This window comes from Paramisgurnus dabryanus, chromosome 4 (assembly GCF_030506205.2).
Source record: "Paramisgurnus dabryanus chromosome 4, PD_genome_1.1, whole genome shotgun sequence".
NCBI classification, from domain to species: domain Eukaryota; kingdom Metazoa; phylum Chordata; class Actinopteri; order Cypriniformes; family Cobitidae; genus Paramisgurnus; species Paramisgurnus dabryanus.
Genome location: NC_133340.1, coordinates 37,614,153 through 37,636,001, shown reverse-complemented (window position 1 = coordinate 37,636,001; position 21,849 = coordinate 37,614,153). Strand labels below are relative to the sequence as shown.

General features: G+C 39.1%; 1 protein-coding gene across 1 annotated transcript; it reads right to left on the bottom strand.

Moving 5' to 3' along the window:
- Positions 1–268: 268 nt before the first annotated feature.
- On the bottom strand, positions 269–15,623 carry LOC135736144 (uncharacterized). The gene is made up of 27 exons (XM_065254931.2): positions 15,486–15,623; positions 14,200–14,285; positions 12,010–13,686; positions 10,940–11,057; positions 10,679–10,827; positions 10,332–10,537; positions 9,579–9,667; positions 9,286–9,438; positions 7,230–7,947; positions 7,034–7,134; positions 6,741–6,893; positions 5,754–6,303; positions 5,555–5,658; positions 5,271–5,423; positions 4,230–4,824; positions 4,031–4,134; positions 3,738–3,890; positions 2,080–3,291; positions 1,884–1,968; positions 1,739–1,794; positions 1,511–1,604; positions 1,359–1,414; positions 1,130–1,223; positions 975–1,030; positions 795–837; positions 620–702; positions 269–496 (listed from the first exon to the last, which is right to left on the bottom strand). Exons 3-27 carry the CDS (start codon positions 12,470–12,472, stop codon positions 355–357), a joined length of 5,730 nt encoding a protein of 1,909 aa, XP_065111003.1. The 5' UTR covers positions 12,473–13,686; positions 14,200–14,285; positions 15,486–15,623; the 3' UTR covers positions 269–354.
- Between the last annotated feature and the right edge of the window lie 6,226 nt (positions 15,624–21,849).

Genomic DNA, 21,849 nt, shown 5'->3' with positions numbered 1-21,849 from the left:
TGGCGTAAACCAATCGGATGAGAGCTGATATCTGCATCACTAAAGTTATACACAGTTATTCACACTCACTCGCTGAGAAGAGAGATCAAGAGTTACTACACTGTCATGTAAGAAAATTTATACTTCTTCATGTGTTATTAGTTATTGTAATATTTTAAGCAGCTATTGTTTAAAAATGTAATTAGCTGAAATAATTGTTTTCATATATTTAAAAAATCCCGGCAATTTTTTTTTTTTAAATAAATACTTTTATTTAATTTTTGCTCTTGTAGATGTACTGTTACTGTTCAGTCAGACAATAATCAACGGAGTTGAAATCGAGATGAAGGTCAGACCAGGAGACAACATCACTCTTCACTGTGACCGTGCTTTAATGCTACCCACATTGTATGGATAAAAAACTCGTCTCATGCATATCATCCCACTCTTTTTTAAGGGAATCGGAGTCTGGCGGGGTGGAAACTTGGAAGAAGATGCGATGTGAGGAGATGGAAGTCTAAAAAAGTCCAGAAAAAAAATATTAATTGTTTCTGCAAACATTAAAGCAAAAATATGACCACAGCTACACCTAATATTACAAACTTTTAAGCCAAAAACAGAAGAAATTTGCGAAACTTACTGAGGTGCAGTGCTGTGTGTTGCCAAACACAACCTGGGTTTTTTTGCCATCACCTCCATCTTAACTGCATTCGTCCTAATTAGCTGTAATAACCAAACCAGTTAATTCATGTTTATACATTTTTTTTTTATTGAAAGTGCCACTAGCGCAGCTCAAGAATCAAGTAAATTTTTACCTGTGTGGTAGGAGAAGCGCAACGCTTGCGTGAAGGAGAATTTCTATAAAACATGTAAAAATACTGTAAGAGCTGTTTTTGCTAACATTCAGGCACTGAAGAATTGCAAGTAATAAAAAAACTACTACACACTATATTAAAAGGTTATGGCTAAAATGGAGAGACTTAGTTAAAACTTACTGAGCCACATAACTGATTTGAACCTCCATCTCCTCTACTGCGTTTGTATTATTTGTCTGTAAATTAAGCAACAGAGATTTAATGCATGCAAATCAAACCACCATTATAAATTGAAATTGGCATTAGTTATGCCCAAGGGTCTGGTAAATTTCTACCTGTAGGGTTGAAGCAGCAAAACGCTTGCACAAAGATGTAGAGGTCTGAGGAGGCAATGGCTTTGCTGAGGGCCAGACAGGGGGAGATGGATTCCTGAAATTACATATAAATGTACTGTAAAAATTGTTTCCGCTAAGCACTAAATAATTGCCATAAAAAAATACACCACATAATACTACAAGGGTTCAAAGGTTAAGGCTAAAATGGAGAGACTTTGTTAAAACTTACTGAGCCACATAACTGCTTTGAACCCCCATCTCCTCTACTGGTTCTACATTATGTGGCTGTAAATAAAACAGAGATTTAATGCATGCAAATCAAACCACCTTTATAAATTGAAATTGGCATTAGTTATGCCCAAGGCTCTGGTAAACTTCTACCTGTAGGGTTGAAGCAGCAAAACGCTTGCACAAAGATCTAGAGGTCTGAGGAGGCAATGGCTTTGCTGAGGGCCAGACAGGAGGAGATGGATTCCTGAAATTACATATAATTGTACTGTAAATGTTGTTTCTGCTAACATTCAAGCACGAAATAATTGCTAATAAAAACTGCTACACATAATACTACAAAGGTTAAGGCTAAAATGGGGAGACTTTGTTAAAACTTACTGAGCAACATAACTGCTTTCTACTTCCATCTCCTCTTCTGGATCTGCATTATGTGGCTGTAAATAAAATAGAGATTTAATGCATGCAAATCAAACCACCTTTATAAATTGAAATAGATTTTGTTCAGGCTCTGTTAAATTTCTACCTGTAGTTGATGAGGAGCACGACGCTTGTGTGAGGAAGTCATGGATGGCTTGGTTGGTGAGGGCCAGACAGGAGGATGTGAATGTCTAAAAAAACTAAAAATAATTAAGAACCATTTCTATAAATATTCAAAGATTAAAAATGCTGCTAAGATGAACGTTACAAATGCAAAAACAGAAGAAATTTGCTAAACTTACTGAGGTAGGGCAGAGCACAATCTGGACCTTTCTTGTTTCACTGCAGCACATGCATGACGCTTGTGCAAGGGAGTCTGGGCATGAGGAGCCACAGGGAGGGCTGGAGGGGGAAGGACCATAAAAGCCACAGGAGCAGGTGAGGGAAGGACCTGGAATGTAGGATCCTCATGGTCAGAAGCAGAAGTAGAAGCAGGTAAGGGGAGAACTGGCACTATAGGCTCCTCATGGTCCAGGGCAGAAGTAGAAGCAGGTAAGGGGAGGACCGGCACTATAGGCTCCTCATGGTCCAGAGCAGAAGTAGAAGCAGGTAAGGGGAGGACCGGCATTATAGGCTCCTCATGGTCCAGAGCAGATGCAGGAGCAGGAAAGGGGAGGACCGGCATTATAGGCCTCTCACAGTCCAGGGGAGAAGTAGAAGAAGGTAAGAGAAGGACCCGCATTGTAGGCCTCCCACGGTGCAGGGGAGAAGCAGGAGTAGGTAAGGGGAGGACCGGCAAAATAGGCTGCTCATGGTCCAGAGCAGAAGTAGGAGCAGGTAAGGGAAGGACCGGCACTATAGGCTGCTCATGGTCCAGAGCAGAAGTAGGAGCAGGTAAGGGGAGGACAGGCACTATAGGCTCCTCATCGTCCAGAGCAGAAGTAGGAGCAGGTAAGGGAAGGACCGGCACTATAGGTTCCTCATCGTCCAGAGCAGAAGTAGGAGCAGGTAAGGGGAGGACAGGCACTATAGGCTCCTCATCGTCCAGAGCAGAAGTAGGAGCAGGTATGGGAAGGACCGGCACTATAGGTTCCTCATCGTCCAGAGCAGAAGTAGGAGCAGGTAAGGGGAGGACAGGCACTATAGGCTCCTCATCGTCCAGAGCAGAAGTAGGAGCAGGTAAGGGAAGGACCGGCACTATAGGTTCCTCATCGTCCAGAGCAGAAGTAGGAGCAGGTAATGGGAGGACTGGCAATATAGGCTCCTCATAGTCCCGAGCAGCCATAAGAGCAGGTGTGTGGAGGATGTGCCCTGCAGGTTCCTCCTGTTCCAGAGCAGCCGCATTTCCTGAAGGGTCCACAGGATCAGGTACCAATCGATTTTTTATTGGATAGTCCTCCATGGGAGCCACAAGCTGAGCAGGTGGGGGAAGAACATCCAGTAGAGGGTTCTCGTGATCCTCAATACCGTATAAAATATGATGGGGTTCAATGATGAAGAATATGGAGGGAAACCTAGAAACACAGGTCTAATAATGTAATAATGTTTCTGCAAACATTTAGTCACCAAGCAGTTGAGATCAATAAAAGAAAAACTTTTTATCAATGACCAAAGCTAAACCTTCAGAACATACTACAAATATTAAAATGTACCGCAATCAACATATATTTCACAAATGCCCAAAACGAACTGCATTTATGTCATTATTATCTTTAAACATGGAATTAATATTAACATTAATTGCATGACTTCTAATGTACCAATCCACTTCTGTTGGCAGTGGTGTACCAAATGATAAACATTCATGATAGATGTTGTAGCAGCCTTCTAAAAATGCAGTTACTGCTAGACTTTGAACTAATGAATTTAAGACAAAACTTTTTAACATTTTGTATCACGAGACTGTCTCACAGTACCCCTTTAATATCATATCTTACAAACACAAATAAGATCCTCGTACCTCCTGATGAACCTGTGGAGGTTGTCCAACTTTTTCCCCCAATCCTGTTTCCGGTGGAGATTCATCATCTTCACAAACATTGCCTGCCTCACAAGTTTGCAGGCCTCCTCTGAGGTTTGGGCGAACTGCACTAGTTTCATCCCAACCTTATACCTGTAAAGAGGAACATCTTCATTCAAAAACCAACGCTGCTTTCTAAAAATGATTTATCTGATCAATGTGCCTTTCTCACAAAAACACTAAAATTAAAAATGTTATTGCAATGAAACAACTGAAGCTCTAGAAGGTCTTACCGGAAGGCTGCAGACACACGTGCACCAGACATTCGGATTAAATCGTGAACCAACATGTCCACCCGGTTCTGGATCAAATCAGTCTCCGTGCCCATGACAGCCTCCTAGAGATCACATTATCATTGGTGAGGTAAGATACATATTACATTGTAGCACTCTAAACTCTCTATAAAGCATTTTAAAGATGACACAATCTCACCTTCTGTGCGCAGACTGCATGAGGAGCCACAGGAAGGGCAGGAGCGAGAGAAAGGACTCGCATTATAGGCCTTTCATGGTCCAGGTGAGAAGTAGGAGCAGGAAGGGGGAGGACTGGCAAAATAGGCTCCTCATGGGCCAGAGCAGAAGTAGGAGCAGGTAAGGCGAGGACCGGCATTATAGGTTCCTCATCGTCCAGAGCAGAAGTAGAAGCAGGTAAGGGGAGGAGCGGCACTATAGGCTCCTCATCGTCCAGAGCAGTAGTAGGAGCAGGTAAGGGGAGGAGCGGCACTATAGGCTCCTCATGGTCCGGAACAGGTAAGGGGAGGACTGGCAATATAGGCTCCTCATAGTCCCGAGCAGCCATAGGAGCAGGTGAGCGGAGGATGTGCCCTGCAGGCTCCTCGTGTTCCAGAGCAGCCGCATTTCCTGAAGGGTCCAAAGGATCAGGTACCAATAGATCTTCTATTGGATAGTCCTCCATGGGAGCCACAAGCTGAGCAGGTGGGGGAAGAGCATCCAGTAGAGGGTTCTCGTGATCCTCAATACCGTATAAAATATGATGGGGTTCAATGATGAAAAATATGGAGGGAAACCTAGAAACACAGGTCTAATAATGTAATAATGTTTCTGCAAACATTAAGGCACCAAGCAGTTGATGTCAATAAAAGAAAAACTTTATATCAATGATCAAAGCTAAACCTTCAGAACATACTACAAATATTAAAATGTACCGGAATCAACATATATTTCACAAATGCCCAAAACAAACTGCATTTATGTCATTATTATCTTTAAACATGGAATTAATATTAACATTAATTGCATGACTTCTAAAGTACCAATCCACTTCTGTTGGCAGTGGTGTACCAAATGATAAACATTCATGATAGATGTTGTAGCAGCCTTCTAAAAATGCAGTTACTGCTAGACTTTGAACTAATGAATTTAAGACAAAACTTTTTAACATTTTGTATCACGAGACTGTCTCACAGTACCCCTTTAATGTCATATCTTACAAACACAAATAAGATCCTCGTACCTCCTGATGAACCTGTGGAGGTTGTCCAACTTTTTCCCCCAATCCTGTTTCCGGTGGAGATTCATCATCTTCACAAACATTGCCTGCCTCACAAGTTTACAGGCCTCCTCTGAGGTTTGGGCGAACTGCACTAGTTTCATCCCAACCTTATACCTGTAAAAAGGAACATCATCATTCAAAAACCAACGCTGCTTTCTAAAAATGATTTATCTGATCAATGTGCCTTTCTCACAAAAACACTAAAATTAAAAATGTTATTGCAATGAAACAACTGAAGCTCTAACCGGAAGGCTGCAGACACACGTGCACCAGACACTCGGATTAAATCGTGAACCAACACGTCCACCCGGTTCTGGATCAAATCAGTCTCCGTGCCCATTACAGCCTCCTAGAGATAACATTATCATTGGTGAGGTAAGATACATATTACATTGTAGCACTCTAAACTCTCTATAAAGCATTTTAAAGATGACACAATCTCACCTTCTGTGCGCAGACTGCATGAGGAGCCACAGGGAGGGCTGGAGGGAGAAGAAGGACCCGCTTTATAGGCCTTTCATGGTCCAGGTGAGAAACAGGAGCAGGTAGGGGGAGGACCGGCAAAATAGGCTCCTCATGGTCCAGAGCAGAAGTAGGAGCAGGTAAGGCGAGGACCGGCACAATAGGTTCCTCATTGTCCAGGGGAGTAGTAGGAGCAGGTAAGGCGAGGACCGGCACAATAGGTTCCTCATTGTCCAGGGGAGTAGTAGGAGCAGGTAAGGGGAGGACTGGCAATATAGGCTCCTCATAGTCCCGAGCAGCCATAGGAGCAGGTGAGCGGAGGATGTGCCCTGCAGGCTCCTCGTGTTCCAGAGCAGCCGCATTTCCTGAAGGGTCCAAAGGATCAGGTACCAATAGATCTTCTATTGGATAGTCCTCCATGGGAGCCACAAGGTGAGCAGGTGGGGGAAGAACATCCAGTAGAGGGTTCTCGTGATCCTCAATACCGTATAAAATATGATGGGGTTCAATGATGAAAAATATGGAGGGAAACCTAAAAACACAGGTCTAATAATGTAATAATGTTTCTGCAAACATTTAGGCACCAAGTTGATGTCAATAAAAGAAAAATGTTATATCAATGACCAAAGGTAAACCAACATACTACAAATATTAAAATGTACCGCAATCAACATAATTTCACAAATGCCCAAAACGAACTGCATTTATGTCATTATTATCTTTAAACATGGAATTAATATTAACATTAATTGCATGACTTCTAATGTACCAATTCACTTCTGTTGGCAGTGGTGTACCAAATGACAAACATTCATGATAGATGTTGTAGCAGCCTTCTAAAAATGCAGTTACTGCTAGACTTTGAACTAATGAATTTAAGACAAAAAATTTTAACATTTTGTATCACGAGACTGTCTCACAGTACCCCTTTAATATCATATCTTACGAACACAAATAAGATCCTCGTACCTCCTGATGAACCTGTGGAGGTTGTCCAACTTTTTCCCCCAATCCTGTTTCCGGTGTAGATTCATCATCTTCACAAACATTGCCTGCCTCACAAGTTTGCAGGCCTCCTCTGAGGTTTGGGCGAACTGCACTAGTTTCATCCCAACCTTATACCTGTAAAGAGGAACATCATCATTCAAAAACCAACGCTGCTTTCTAAAAATGATTTATCTGATCAATGTGCCTTTCTCACAAAAACACTAAAATTAAAAATGTTATTGCAATGAAACAACTGAAGCTCTAGAAGGTCTTACCGGAAGGCTGCAGACACACGTGCACCAGACACTCGAATTAATTCGTGAACCAACACCTTCACCCGGTTCTGGATAAAATCAGTCTCCGTGCCCATGACAGCCTAGAGATCACATTATCATTAGTGAGGTAAGATACATATTACATTGTAGCACTCTAAACTCTCTATAAAGCATTTTAAAGATGACACAATCTCACCTTCTGTGCGCAGACTGCATGAGGAGCCACAGGGAGGGCTGGAGGGAGAAGAAGGACCCGCTTTATAGGCCTTTCATGGTCCAGGTGAGAAGTAGGAGCAGGTAAGGGGAGGACCGGCAAAATAGGCTCCTCATGGGCCAGGGCAGAAGTAGGAGCAGGTAAGGGGAGGACCGGCATTATAGGCTCCTCATCGTCCAGAGCAGAAGTAGAAGCAGGAAAGGGGAAGACAGGCACTAAAGGCTCCTCATGGTACAGAGCAGGTAAGGGGACGACCTGGACTGTAGGATCCTTGTGGTCCAGAGTTGTAACAGCAGGTAAGGGGAAGACTGGCACTAGATCCACAGCAGCCACAGGTGCAGGTGAGGGCAGGACCTGAACTGCAGGAACCTCATGGTCCGGAGCAGAAGTAGGAGCAGGTAAAGGAGAGACCGGCACTATGGGCTCCTCATGGTTCAGAGCAGAAGTAGGAGCAGGTAAAGGAGAGACCAGCACTATAGGCTCATCATGGTCTGGAGCAGGTAAGGGGAGGACCGGCACTATAGGTTCCTCGTGGTCCGGAGCAGGTAAGGGGAGGACCGGCACTATAGGTTCCTCGTGGTCCGGAGCAGGTAAGGGGAGGACCGGCACTATAGGCTCCTCATATTGTAGAGCAGCCATAGGACCAGGTGAGGTGACGATGTGCCCTGCAGGCTCCCTGATGAAAAATATGGAGGGAAACCTAGAACCACAGGTTAAATACTGTAAGTAATGTTTCTGCAAACATTTAGGCACCAAGCAGTTCATGTCAATTACAGAAAAACTTTTTATCACTGACTTTAAGGTGGAAAAGAGGATTTTTGTTTTATACATTTTTGCAATATTACTTGAAACTGTCTTTAGTAAATGATAAAAGACTATTTATTAGGTGCACTGAAAGTAATAATATTAATACGTCATCTGTGCACAAGATAGGGCCTTAAAAACATCGGCCAATTGCTCATGCGGTCATCGCGATCATCATTGGCCCTCTGGCTTGTCAATCACTGCCATTACGATCCTTGTGAGATACGTGCGCGCTCCAGTAACTTTACACAGGCGACGCATGCGCATATCGCATGAAACTCCGTCTTAAATTTCGGTTTGTTTTCATTGTCAATCCTGCTTTCCTCCTCGAATTTGCACCACGAAAGAGAAAAACCCCGAAGTAGGATGCAAAAGAAAGACTTTTTTAAAGCCGCTGGGAATAGGAGAAAATTGTCAGAAGAACGTAACTTACTTAATGTAACCAGAGTCGTTAATGGAGAAACATTTAAACGCTGGAGAGCAATGAAGGAACAGAGAGGTGTCAAGACAGACGCGCAGTTCGCAAAAATTCTTCTCAACAGGTAACAGTGATTATTCTTTCTTTGTGGAATAATTATTGTTGTACTGTTATTCAGGTATATTGATGTTGTTCTTGTACTGTAGTTGTAAGGCAGTGACCAGTCTGCTACATGCTAGTTGAAATGGGAGTAAGTTAGCGTAGACTGATCTAACGCTTTAACGTCTTATGTGTTTATTATCATATCATTTCACATAATAAATCCACTGACGCGACACAGCATATGCCGGTGGCAAACAAACACTCGTTCTTGCACGAGTTTTGGAAGGCGTTCCCTAGAAATGACTCACTAACCGTTTTTGGATTCTCAGTCGGCGAAAAACATCCTCTTTTGCGCCTTTAAGCTAAACCTTCAGTACTACAAATATTAAAATGAACCTATCCCAAGAAACATACATTTCACAAATGCCCAAAATGGACTGCATTTATGTCATTATTATCTTTAAAAATGACATTAATATTAACATTAATTGCATGACTTTTAATGAACCAATCCACATCTGTTAGCAGCGGTGTGCCAAATGACAAACATTCATGATATATGTTGCAGCAGTCCTTTAAAAATGCAGTTACTGCTAGACTTTGAACTAATTTAATTTGAACTAACTTAAAACTTTTTAACATTTTGTATCACAAGACTGTCTCACAGTACCCCTTTAATATCATATCTTAAATACACAAATAAGATCCTTGTACCTTCTGATGAATCTTTGGAGGTCGTCCAACTTTTCCCCCCAATCCTGATTCCAGTGGAGATTCATCATCTTCACAAACATTGCCTGCCTCACAAGTTTGCAGGCCTCCTCTGAGGTTTGGGGGAAATGCACCAGATTCATCCCAACCTCAAATCTGTAAAGAGGAACATCATCATTCAAATACCAACTCTGCTTTCTAACAATTATTTCTTTGATCAAATTGCCTGTCTAACAAAAACACTAAAATTAAAAATGTTATTGCAGTGAAACAACTGAAGCTCTAGAAGGTCTTACCCGAAGAGTGCAGACACACGTGCACCAGACACTCGGATTATGTCCACCCTGTTCTGAATCAGAGCAGTCTTCATGCCCACGACAGCCTCCTAGATCACATTATCATTGGTGAGGTAAGATACATATTACACTGTAGCACTCTAGACCAGTGTTTCCCAATCCTAGTCTTCGAGCCCCCCCTCCCAGAAAATTTTAGATGTCTCCTTATTTAACACACCTGATTTAACTCATCAGCTTGTTAGGGAGACATGTTTACCATTTTGGAAGGAGGCAGATAAGTTGAATCAGGTGTTTTAAATAAGGACATCTAAAACTTTCTGGGAGGGGGGGCTCGAGGACCAGGATTGGGAAGCACTGCTCTAGACCATCGGTCTTCAACAGGGGATCCAGGTACCCTTGGGGGTCCATGGTGGTATTACTGGGGTTCAAATATAGTTTGAATGCAAAATAATATTTTTGGAAAATGAAAGTAGCCATCAACAGGCTAATAATAAAAATATAAATTCCCCCAATATAATGTATTCAGCTAAATTAAAATGTTATGTAGTATGTTAGAAATTATTATTTAAGTCTTTTTGTAACATAATAACGAAGTATGTATTATAAATAATAATAAATACACTCCTAATTTGATACATGTACTGGGGGTCCCTGCTCCTCCTCTCTATCCAATAAGTGGTCCCTAGCCTAAAAACGTTTTAAGACCACTGTTTAGACTCTCTTTAAAGCATTTTAAAGCTGACACAATCTCACCTCCTGTGCGCAGACAGGTTCTGCTGGTGGAGAAGAGGGTGCTTGTGGTTCTGGGACCACAGACGGTTCACTATCCTCCTGGGAATCAACCGTCATTTCGACCGTGTCGTCAGGGTCCGCCTCGGTAGCGAGCTCTTCAGACAGGTGAGAAACCTCCTGATGGCTGGTTTCCTTTGTGGCCTCCGATTCCTGGCTCTGTGGAGAAGCTGAGGAGAACAAAAAAGAGAGAGTCAACGAAACACTTGGTCATCCAAGATTGATATTTTGTTGAAACCTTTAACAGACAACATCTGCAACAACTTCAGGGTTTATCACCAATATATTCAAATAATGATATGCTTCTGTACCCCCTGAGAGAGCTGGTGGCTCTGAAGAGACCTTTTTCTCATTTTCAGCATGAGCCACCTCGAAAATAAGAGGCTCACATGCTGAGGGCAGGACACTGACCACCTGGTGCACAATACACCCCTCGAGCGTCTCCGCAACAGAGGAATTCCTGATCCAGGAGAAAACAGTTAGTCAACAGTAAATCATTTGCCATGAGAGCTGAAAACTTAATGACTCCCACTGATATGAGACATATAAAAATATACAAGAATACATGTTACCCTTCAGTAAGAGAGTCAACTGCCACAGAGGATGGCTCGTAAATGGTGGAAGTCTCTGACTCCCTCTCCTCACAGAGATCTTCCACCTTCGCTGGCATCACAGCCATCTCATCTGGACCTGTAAATAAAAAGTAGCCAAAAGTTAAAAAATAATACACAATACCTAATTTATTATATAATTCTATAATTTTTTTATGTAACAGGCTAATTATTCGACTTTTAATTGCAATGTATTATCATGTTTTACTGTAATCTGTCATATTTAGTTACCCCACTGGCAATTCTGGGCCCTATGAAAGAATATGAGGATGACCTATTACGTTTGCTATTGTTTTTTACCACTATAATCAGTGTTTAGTCAGAGACCTTCCATGTCTGTAGCTATACAATAATTTATTCTGCAAATGTAAGTTTAATAGAAAAATACAGTATAGTAATAAAGTATTTAGAGAAAATGCAACATTCTTAGAGAAAAAACATACATGATATGGTGTGTATGAACCATAACCTAAAAACATTTTGCTTCATCCTTACTTATATAATGCTAACTTTATTTACAAATAAAAAAAATTCAGTGTGGACAAAAATTATATTCTCCTCATTTTCAGCAGTGAAAAACGCATCCTATTAAATTGGCCATTAGATAACTGTTAGCTGTTGGATAACTGACGCTAACATTACGGCAAAAGGAAGTTACATTTCTTTAAAAAAACATATTGGGCCCATTTTCTCTCTCTCTCTCTCTCTGACCGCTGTAGTCTCTTTTTTAGTTTCTGATTTTCAGACTTATACTTCCTCGTCAAAGACATCTCTAATTTGGTACCATCAGTGGCTTGAAGTTAAGTAGCTACTCGCGCGCGCGTCTCAAACGATTTGATGAAACCATCCAGTAAATGGGGAGCGCCCCTGTTTACCCCAAATTACTACTTGATTAACAAAAATAAAAAATGTCAAGGACTAGAAAATTAACGATAATTTGATAATGAAATAAGTGTAACAATAAAAATATTTTCAGAACAGTTATTGATAACAGACTTATCGATAAAAAGAGAAAAGTAAGAATAACTTACAAACTTCCTCTATTATTCCCGCTGCAGGAGACTCAGGAGGTGCGCTGGCCGCGGTGCTGATCGTAACCGGGCGATCTTCAGGGGGAGGTCCGACACTGATCACGCGTTTGTTTTTCCTACAGAAAAACAGAGTTAACCCACGATCCAGACCTGAAAATATCCACGCTGATCGTCGATCATAGTCCGACTGACTAAACTCAGAGGACAATGGTCGTTCGTAAAAGAAAATTACAGAACTCATGGCTGTAAAGAAGTATGAATTCGCAAAACAAGTGTGAAAACGCAGTAAAAACTTTGAACTCGAAAGAGACAACGCCGAACTAAAAAACCCACAACTTAAAGACGAGCGCGCTGGCTTATATAGGGTGACGTAATAGAACAATAAAACAACAACAAAAACACCATGGTTACTAGTATACACAAAATAACCAAGGTTTTGACAACCATGATTTTCAAAAACCATAGTAAATGGTTAAAACCTTCAACACGCACACACGCACTACACTTTTCTGCAGTTACCTGCTATTGCTCAAGTGGAAGGGGTGTTTACCGTTAATACCTGACACTTTTTTTATACTGTTTTAATACTACATACAACATTCCTATACTTTCTAATAAAGAGACTGAGAAATGATTATATATGATCACTATTGCAAAAACAACAACTCTAATGGTGGCATGGTGGCCTAAAATTTTTACTCATTCAATGCAAACAAGACAACAATAAAAGTTTTTTGCCAACATTGACAAGAACATTGTTATAGAAACCCTTACAAAATTACCTTGCTTTAACCTTACAAACGATGGTTTTACTCCAGTAACCCTGGTTATTTTGTGGTAACTATGATTTAACTATAGTAATGTTTTTTGTTTTAAATGTAGTAAAACCATGGTTGATTTTCATAAGAGTTTCTATAACAATGTTCTTGTCAAAGTCTTTCTCATTCATTTTGGTATTTTCTCTTAAACAATCTGAAAATCGGTGCTGCACAAAGAACGATAAGGAGGCCAAAATGTAAACAAGCAGATCCGACCGATACATTCAAACATGGTAGAACGTTAACACAGGTTTTGTATTGCTTGGAAGTTTCTAGAAAAAAGGCAAAACCTCAACTCATTAGGTGCTGTTCAGGCACTTCTTTCTTTAAATAGGATTCGGTTCTATAATTGTATGAAACCCAAATAGAGATTTCTTGGCAGCAAATTCCAGGGGTGGGTTTGGTATGCCATACATATTAACTGAACCACTCCCGAAAAAGAACTCTGTAGAAAACCTGTGGGGTGAATTGAAGAGAAGATTCCATGAGAATCTGAAAGATTTGGAGAAGGTCTGTATAGAGTAATAATTAATAACTTACCATGTCTCATCAGGCATTATAGGAGAAGGCCAATTGCAAGGCCATTATTAGTGAAGTGCACTGCAGTAGCGGCTGATGACATTTTAGGCAGGCGGAATGATGTTTAGTTTTCACATTTTTCTTGGGAAGACATTCATACATATACACTTAAAGGCATTAAAGTATGTTTTAATTGTAATGTTGTGGTGCTTTTAATGTTAAGTTAGGGTGTTTAACTCTTACAGTATGCTTGTATTTTGTTACTTCTCGTTTTGGCTGTCATAAAAAACAGTTTGGGTTTCTTCATCATGACCTCCATCTTCTCACAACCTAATGCTTGCTGTAGAAAAAAAAAACATAGATTTAATGGCATGTGAGTGAAACAACCTTTATAAATTAAAAATTGCATTAGTAATGCTAAGGTCTCTGGTAAATGGCTACCTGTGAGGTATAAGGAGCACAATGTTAGTCAAGGAGTCTGAAGAGGGGTATGGTGTGCAGTAGAGAAGATGCAAGGAGATAAATGCCTAACAATGATTAAACAAGTAAATGGATTTCTGCAAACATTCACGCATGAAGCAAAAAAGTTAAAAATGACCACAGCTAAACCTACTATTACAAATATTTAAGCTAAAACTGCAGGAATTTCCTAAACTTATTGAGCTACAGTGCTGTGCATTACCACACAGTCTGCTTTTTTATTATCACCTTCATGTCCACAACTGCTTCTTTCTTATTTTGTTGTAAAATATTGTTAAGCACCGTTTCAGTAAATATTCAAAGACTAAGCAATGCTGTTAGGACAAATATTACAAATGTTAGAGCTAAAACAGAATGAATTTTAAAAACTTACTGAGCTACAATACAGTGTGGGACCAAACACAGTCTGGACCATTATATTATCGCCTCCATTTCTGCAACTGTGTGATCGTCATACTACTGTAAAAACAAACAAACATGCATGTTAAACTAGACTAGTCTACATTTGAAGTGGATTAAAAATTCATCAAAGTTGTCCTAAGACAAGAACGTGTATTGGGTATTGGTTTAAGACAACTTTTATTAAAACTTTTGATCCTCTTCAAATGTTGACAAGTATACTTTAAACTAAATTGGCACCAGTAGCAGGGGGCTACAGACTATGTCCAAATATTGGGATTTTGCAACCAGTTTTTGAAACAGCACAAGCATTTTTTACAAATACTCGCACATGTGTAACCTGCAAATTAGGAATTTCTTCTAGTTGTTATTTCATTATTTCATGTTGAAAAACAAGTAGATTGTGAGCCCACAAGTGCACATCTGGCCTGAAGTTAGCTTCCGGTCTGTGCTTGTTTATCGGTCTGGCTAGTAACTAAACTGACCTCTGGAACAAATACCTTGTGGAAAATAAAAATGTTTTGGTTTCCAAAAGATGAGGGGAGATAATGAGCACGGATCATCGCTGTGCGGATTTGGCAGCCAATCAAGAATTTAAGGATCTGTAACATTGTATACATTAATTTTACACAGTACAGGATGACTTGTTGAATCTATGCCAAGGTCTACAGGAGCAAAAAGCATTTGTTTATGTTGTTGCTGCTTAAAATCTATTTTAAAACATAAACAACTTCTGATGCCACAAATGATAAGAAAGGACTCTGACAACAAGTATGTTGTGTATCTAATCATTATACTTAAGGTGCAGCTGTTTCCTCTAATTTTCAACAGCTAGTTAAGCCTGTTAACAAGCAATTAAAAATCGTGTTCATGTACTCTTAGTATTTCTGGTGATTAAAAAAGAAATAAAAAGTAAAAAAGGAAATCGTCTCATTTGCCTGTAAAAAAATTGAATTGGCCAAAAGAATCTTGATCAGTGCATAGTCTACACTACTATGCACCAATCGTGACTTTTCATGCAGATCTACATTGTAGATAATGTTGAAACACTTGACCCGACATGGTAAAAGAAATCTCAGTTGGCTTGTGCTTTGCAATGATACCCATCTACTCCATTCATTGTATTTTCCTGATGATGGCTAACTTACTGGGATCATTCTAAAAGCATGGACAACTGCTCTAAATAAGCATCCTAATCAATAAAACGTTTTCACAATCATTCAGAGTAATTCTGTTTTTGTTATATACAATCTTTCTTACCATGCCTAGCTTTCGTCTGAGTACTGCTGGTCTGCTGTTCTTCTGTCATGTGTAGTCATAGGTAAATGTTTTCTTGTCTAAAGGCTCCATCTTGAGGCCTGAGTAAGCAACCATCTTGCAACTGCAGCCTTTGCTATGATGTAGTGTTCCTAAAAAAAAAAAAAAATTTACTCACCCTTATGTCATCGCAGATGTTAATGACTCAATTCAGTTGAACACAAACTAAACTACATTATGTTTAGTAAAATGTTTTACTCAGTGATGGTGGCGAAGCTCCAGAAAGTGCATGCATCCGTCCGTCATTAAACTATTCAAAATAACTCCAGGGGGTAACTTAAAAGACTTTGTTTGTCGAAGAAACGATTTATATTTTGAGCTGATTACGTTTTTAGCGATATTGAAATGTAAACAAGCAGATTCGAGCGGTTCAAACTGCCTTGTGACCAAACGCGCAAATAACAACTAAAAATATGTTTGATTTAAATCAGCGCTGTGCAGATTAGATCTGTCTATGACATCAGGTAATCGCTCGCGCGGTACTCTGATGTCACTTGATGATCGGTTTGCGCAGCACGCAAGAAGTCCAACCGTTGTCTACAGACCGTTGGTTCAAACCGATTTAAACTAAGAAACCTTTCAACCTACTGGCTTTATTCATAACCACAACAATACTCCTGTGCTGAATTTAAGATAATCATCATAACTCCCCTAATTTTCACCGGATTTTCACACGGTTTGAGTTGTTATAAGCGGCAGAGATTTAGTTATGATACAGGACGCTGTCACACATTGAAAAATACTGCTTTCATGCTAAAATACTTTGTATTATGCTCTTTAAGTATGGCATATTGACAGAGCCAGACACTACTTAAGTATTTTACTTTCTACAAAAAAGAAAAAAACTGAGAAACCTTCAAATATGAAGAAAAAACAGCGAGAGATCATGAGAGAGTACCAGTTCCTGTTGAACATTGACTAATATTATAAATAATAACTGGTACTCTCTCATGATCTCTCGCTGTTTTTTCTTCATATTTGAAGGTTTCTCAGTGATACAGGCACGAGGAGGCAATGGGAAGTTGCTATAAAACGGGAGGGTTTTGTTGTGACAGAGTCGTCAAAGCTCTGTAGCAAAGATAGAAGAACAAGAGGGGAAACTCTTATTCGTTTTTAGCAACAGCCACTAGATGGCGCTTCAGTAGCGCGGCCGCTATTGGAATGAAAATTCTCACAGCCAATTCATTCTCAATTCCTTCATATTAAAATTAATTTAATACCTAATTACATAAAACACCTAATTACGTAAAAATTACATAAAAAATGTGTACTAAAGTACTTTTTTTAAGTAAAAGTAAAAAAAAGTAGATGTTTAATGTACTTAAATATAAACCAAAAACTTGAAATTATGAAATGTAGTGGAGTAAAAATTATGATAATATGCTTTGGAATATAAGTTTTCCAAAGAAAAACACAGATAAAATACAGATACTTGAAAATGTACTTTTTTGTAGAAAGTAAAATACTTAAGTAGTGTCTGGCTCTGTCAATATGCCATACTTAAAGAGCATAATACAAAGTATTTTAGCATGAAAGCAGTATTTTTCAATGTGTGACAGCGTCCTGTATCATAACTAAATCTCTGCCGCTTATAACAACTCAAACCGTGTGAAAATCCGGTGAAAATTAGGGGAGTTATGATGATTATCTTAAATTCAGCACAGGAGTATTGTTGTGGTTATGAATAAAGCCAGTAGGTTGAAAGGTTTCTTAGTTTAAATCGGTTTGAACCAACGGTCTGTAGACAACGGTTGGACTTCTTGCGTGCTGCGCAAACCGATCATCAAGTGACATCAGAGTACCGCGCGAGCGATTCGAAAACGTACAAAGTCACCCGATCTCGCGTTACCTGATGTCATAGACAGATCTAATCTGCACAGCGCTGATTTAAATCAAACATATTTTTAGTTGTTATTTGCGCGTTTGGTCACAAGGCAGTTTGAACCGCTCGAATCTGCTTGTTTACATTTCAATATCGCTAAAAACGTAATCAGCTCAAAATATAAATCGTTTCTTCGACAAACAAAGTCTTTTACGTTACCCCCTGGAGTTATTTTGAATAGTTTAATGACGGACTGATGCATACACTTTCTGGAGCTTCGCCACCATCACTGAGTAAAACATTTTACTAAACATAATGTAGTTTAGTTTGTGTTCAACTGAATTGAGTCATTTACATCTGCGATGACATAAGGGTGAGTAAATTTTTGTTTTGTTTTGTTTTGTTTTTTTAGGAACACTACATCAGAGCAAAGGCTGCAGTTGCAAGATGGTTTCTTACTCAGGCCTCAAGATGGAGCCTTTAGACAAGAAAACATTTACCTATGACTACACATGACAGAAGAACAGCAGACCAGCAGTACTCAGACGAAAGCTAGGCATGGTAAGAAAGATTGTATGTAACAAAAACAGAATTACTCTCAATGATTTTGAAAACGTTTTATTGATTAGGATGCTTATTTAGAGCAGTTGTCCATGCTTTTAGAATGATCCCAGTAAGTTAGCCATCATCAGGAAAATACAATGAATGGAGTAGATGGGTATCATTGCAAAGCACAAGCCAACTGAGATATCTTTTACCATGTCGGGTCAAGTGTTTCAACATTATCTACAATGTAGATCTGCATGAAAAGTCACGATTGGTGCATAGTAGTGTAGACTATGCACTGATCGAGATTTTTTTGGCCAATTCAATTTTTTTACAGGCAAATGAGACGATTTTCTTTTTTACTTTTTATTTCTTTTTTAATCACCAGAAATACTAAGAGTACATGAACACGATTTTTAATTGCTTGTTAACAGGCTTAACTAGCTGTTGAAAATTAGAGGAAACAGCTGCACCTTAAGTATAATGATTAGATACACAACATACTTGTTGTCAGAGTCCTTTCTTAACACTTGTGGCATCAGAAGTTGTTTATGTTTTAAAATAGATTTTAAGCAGCAACAACATAAACAAATGGCTTTTGCTCCTGTAGACCTTGGCATAGATTCAACAAGTCATCATGTACTGTGTAAAATTAATGTATACAATGTTACAGATCCTTAAATTCTTGATTGGCTGCCAAATCCGCACAGCGATGATCCGTGCTCATTATCTCCCCTCATCTTTTGGAAACCAAAACATTTTTATTTTCCACAAGGTATTTGTTCCAGAGGTCAGTTTAGTTACTAGCCAGACCGATAAACAAGCACAGACCGGAAGTTAACTTCAGGCCAGATGTGCACTTGTGGGCTCACAATCTACTCGTTTTTCAACATGAAATAATGAAATAACAACTAGAAGAAATTCCTAATTTGCAGGTTACACATGTGCGAGTATTTGTAAAAAATGCTTGTGCTGTTTCAAAAACTGGTTGCAAAATGCCAATATTTGGACATAGTCTGTAGCCCCCTGCTACTGGTGCCAATTTAGTTTAAAGTATACTTGTCAACATTTGAAGAGGATCAAAAGTTTTAATAAAAGTTGTCTTAAACCAATACCCAATACCCGTTCTTGTCTTAGGACAACTTTGATGAATTTTTGATCCACTTCAAAAGTAGACTAGTCTAGTTTAACATGCATGTTTGTTTGTTTTTACAGTAGTATGATGATCACACAGTTGCAGAAATGGAGGTGATAATATAATGGTCCAGACTAGGGCTGCACGATTTGGGTAATTTTTCCCATTGCGGTTATTGATGCTAATATTGCGATGTGCGATTGCGATTATAATAAATGGTATCATGAGTCAACTTGATGGGTTTTAAGGAAAGTCCACACACATTTTAGTGATAATGCTAAAATGTGTATTTGTAAAACTAGAAATATTTTCGTATTGCCACGTGATGTAGCAACTGCTCAGTGTCAGTAATCCTAAATCCAAAATACCGCCATACAACAGACGTAGAGTTTTTTTTAGCTACCAGATCACTGTCAATCTCCTCTGCATCCATCTTCGCTCTGGTATTTCCGCGCTGCGCACACACAAGTGACGACGCACGCCACACACGTGCATGCACGTGCACTGCCCTTTTTGTTCGTTTTTCTTTCTTTTTTTAAACAGCAAGGAAAATCATTAAACTGTTATCAGAAAGTTTGTGTTAACAAGTCCAAACATGTATTTATTTAATATAATTGCAACATTTTGCTGTCATATAATTGCACAGGCTGACATCGCGATTGCGATTGCGATGCGATTAATTGTGCAGCACTAGTCCAGACTGTGTTTGGTCCCACACTGTATTGTAGCTCAGTAAGTTTTTAAAATTCATTCTGTTTTAGCTCTAACATTTGTAATATTTGTCCTAACAGCATTGCTTAGTCTTTGAATATTTACTGAAACGGTGCTTAACAATATTTTACAACAAAATAAGAAAGAAGCAGTTGTGGACATGAAGGTGATAATAAAAAAGCAGACTGTGTGGTAATGCACAGCACTGTAGCTCAATAAGTTTAGGAAATTCCTGCAGTTTTAGCTTAAATATTTGTAATAGTAGGTTTAGCTGTGATCATTTTTAACTTTTTTGCTTCATGCGTGAATGTTTGCAGAAATCCATTTACTTGTTTAATCATTGTTAGGCATTTATCTCCTTGCATCTTCTCTACTGCACACCATACCCCTCTTCAGACTCCTTGACTAACATTGTGCTCCTTATACCTCACAGGTAGCCATTTACCAGAGACCTTAGCATTACTAATGCAATTTTTAATTTATAAAGGTTGTTTCACTCACATGCCATTAAATCTATGTTTTTTTTTTCTACAGCAAGCATTAGGTTGTGAGAAGATGGAGGCCATGATGAAGAAACCCAAACTGTTTTTTATGACAGCCAAAACGAGAAGTAACAAAATACAAGCATAAGAGTTAAACACCCTAACTTAACATTAAAAGCACCACAACATTACAATTAAAACATACTTTAATGCCTTTAAGTGTATATGTATGAATGTCTTCCCAAGAAAAATGTGAAAACTAAACATCATTCCGCCTGCCTAAAATGTCATCAGCCGCTACTGCAGTGCACTTCACTAATAATGGCCTTGCAATTGGCCTTCTCCTATAATGCCTGATGAGACATGGTAAGTTATTAATTATTACTCTATACAGACCTTCTCCAAATCTTTCAGATTCTCATGGAATCTTCTCTTCAATTCACCCCACAGGTTTTCTACAGAGTTCTTTTTCGGGAGTGGTTCAGTTAATATGTATGGCATACCAAACCCACCCCTGGAATTTGCTGCCAAGAAATCTCTATTTGGGTTTCATACAATTATAGAACCGAATCCTATTTAAAGAAAGAAGTGCCTGAACAGCACCTTATGAGTTGAGGTTTTGCCTTTTTTCTAGAAACTTCCAAGCAATACAAAACCTGTGTTAACGTTCTACCATGTTTGAATGTATCGGTCGGATCTGCTTGTTTACATTCTGGCCTCCTTATCGTTCTTTGTGCAGCACCGATTTTCAGATTGTTTAAGAGAAAATACCAAAATGAATGAGAAAGACTTTGACAAGAACATTGTTATAGAAACTCTTATGAAAATCAACCATGGTTTTACTACATTTAAAACAAAAAACATTACTATAGTTAAATCATAGTTACCACAAAATAACCAGGGTTACTGGAGTAAAACCATCGTTTGTAAGGTTAAAGCAAGGTAATTTTGTAAGGGTTTCTATAACAATGTTCTTGTCAATGTTGGCAAAAAACTTTTATTGTTGTCTTGTTTGCATTGAATGAGTAAAAATTTTAGGCCACCATGCCACCATTAGAGTTGTTGTTTTTGCAATAGTGATCATATATAATCATTTCTCAGTCTCTTTATTAGAAAGTATAGGAATGTTGTATGTAGTATTAAAACAGTATAAAAAAGTGTCAGGTAACTGTAAACACCCCTTCCACTTGAGCAATAGCAGGTAACTGCAGAAAAGTGTAGTGCGTGTGTGCGTGTTGATGGTTTTAACCATTTACTATGGTTTTTGAAAATCATGGTTGTCAAAACCTTGGTTATTTTGTGTATACTAGTAACCATGGTGTTTTTGTTGTTGTTTTATTGTTCTATTACGTCACCCTATATAAGCCAGCGCGCTCGTCTTTAAGTTGTGGGTTTTTTAGTTCGGCGTTGTCTCTTGCGAGTTCAAAGTTTTTACTGCGTTTTACACTTGTTTTGCGAATTCATACTTCTTTACAGCCATGAGTTCTGTAATTTTCTTTTACGAACGACCATTGTCCTCTGAGTTTAGTCAGTCGGACTATGATCGACGATCAGCGTGGATATTTTCAGGTCTGGATCGTGGGTTAACTCTGTTTTTCTGTAGGAAAAACA

What these genes read in the sequence shown, in the direction of transcription:
- LOC135736144 (XM_065254931.2), bottom strand. Translation starts at nt 12,472, where the DNA reads ATGGTTTTTGAAAATCATGGTTGTCAAAACCTTGGTTATTTTGTGTAT. An exon ending in CAAATCAGTTATGTGGCTCA is followed by an intron (nt 838 to 974) that starts GTAAGTTTTAAC and finishes CATGTTTTATAG; the next exon opens with AAATTCTCCTTCACGCAAGC. An exon ending in ACACACAGCACTGCACCTCA is followed by an intron (nt 497 to 619) that starts GTAAGTTTCGCA and finishes GGACTTTTTTAG; the next exon opens with ACTTCCATCTCCTCACATCG.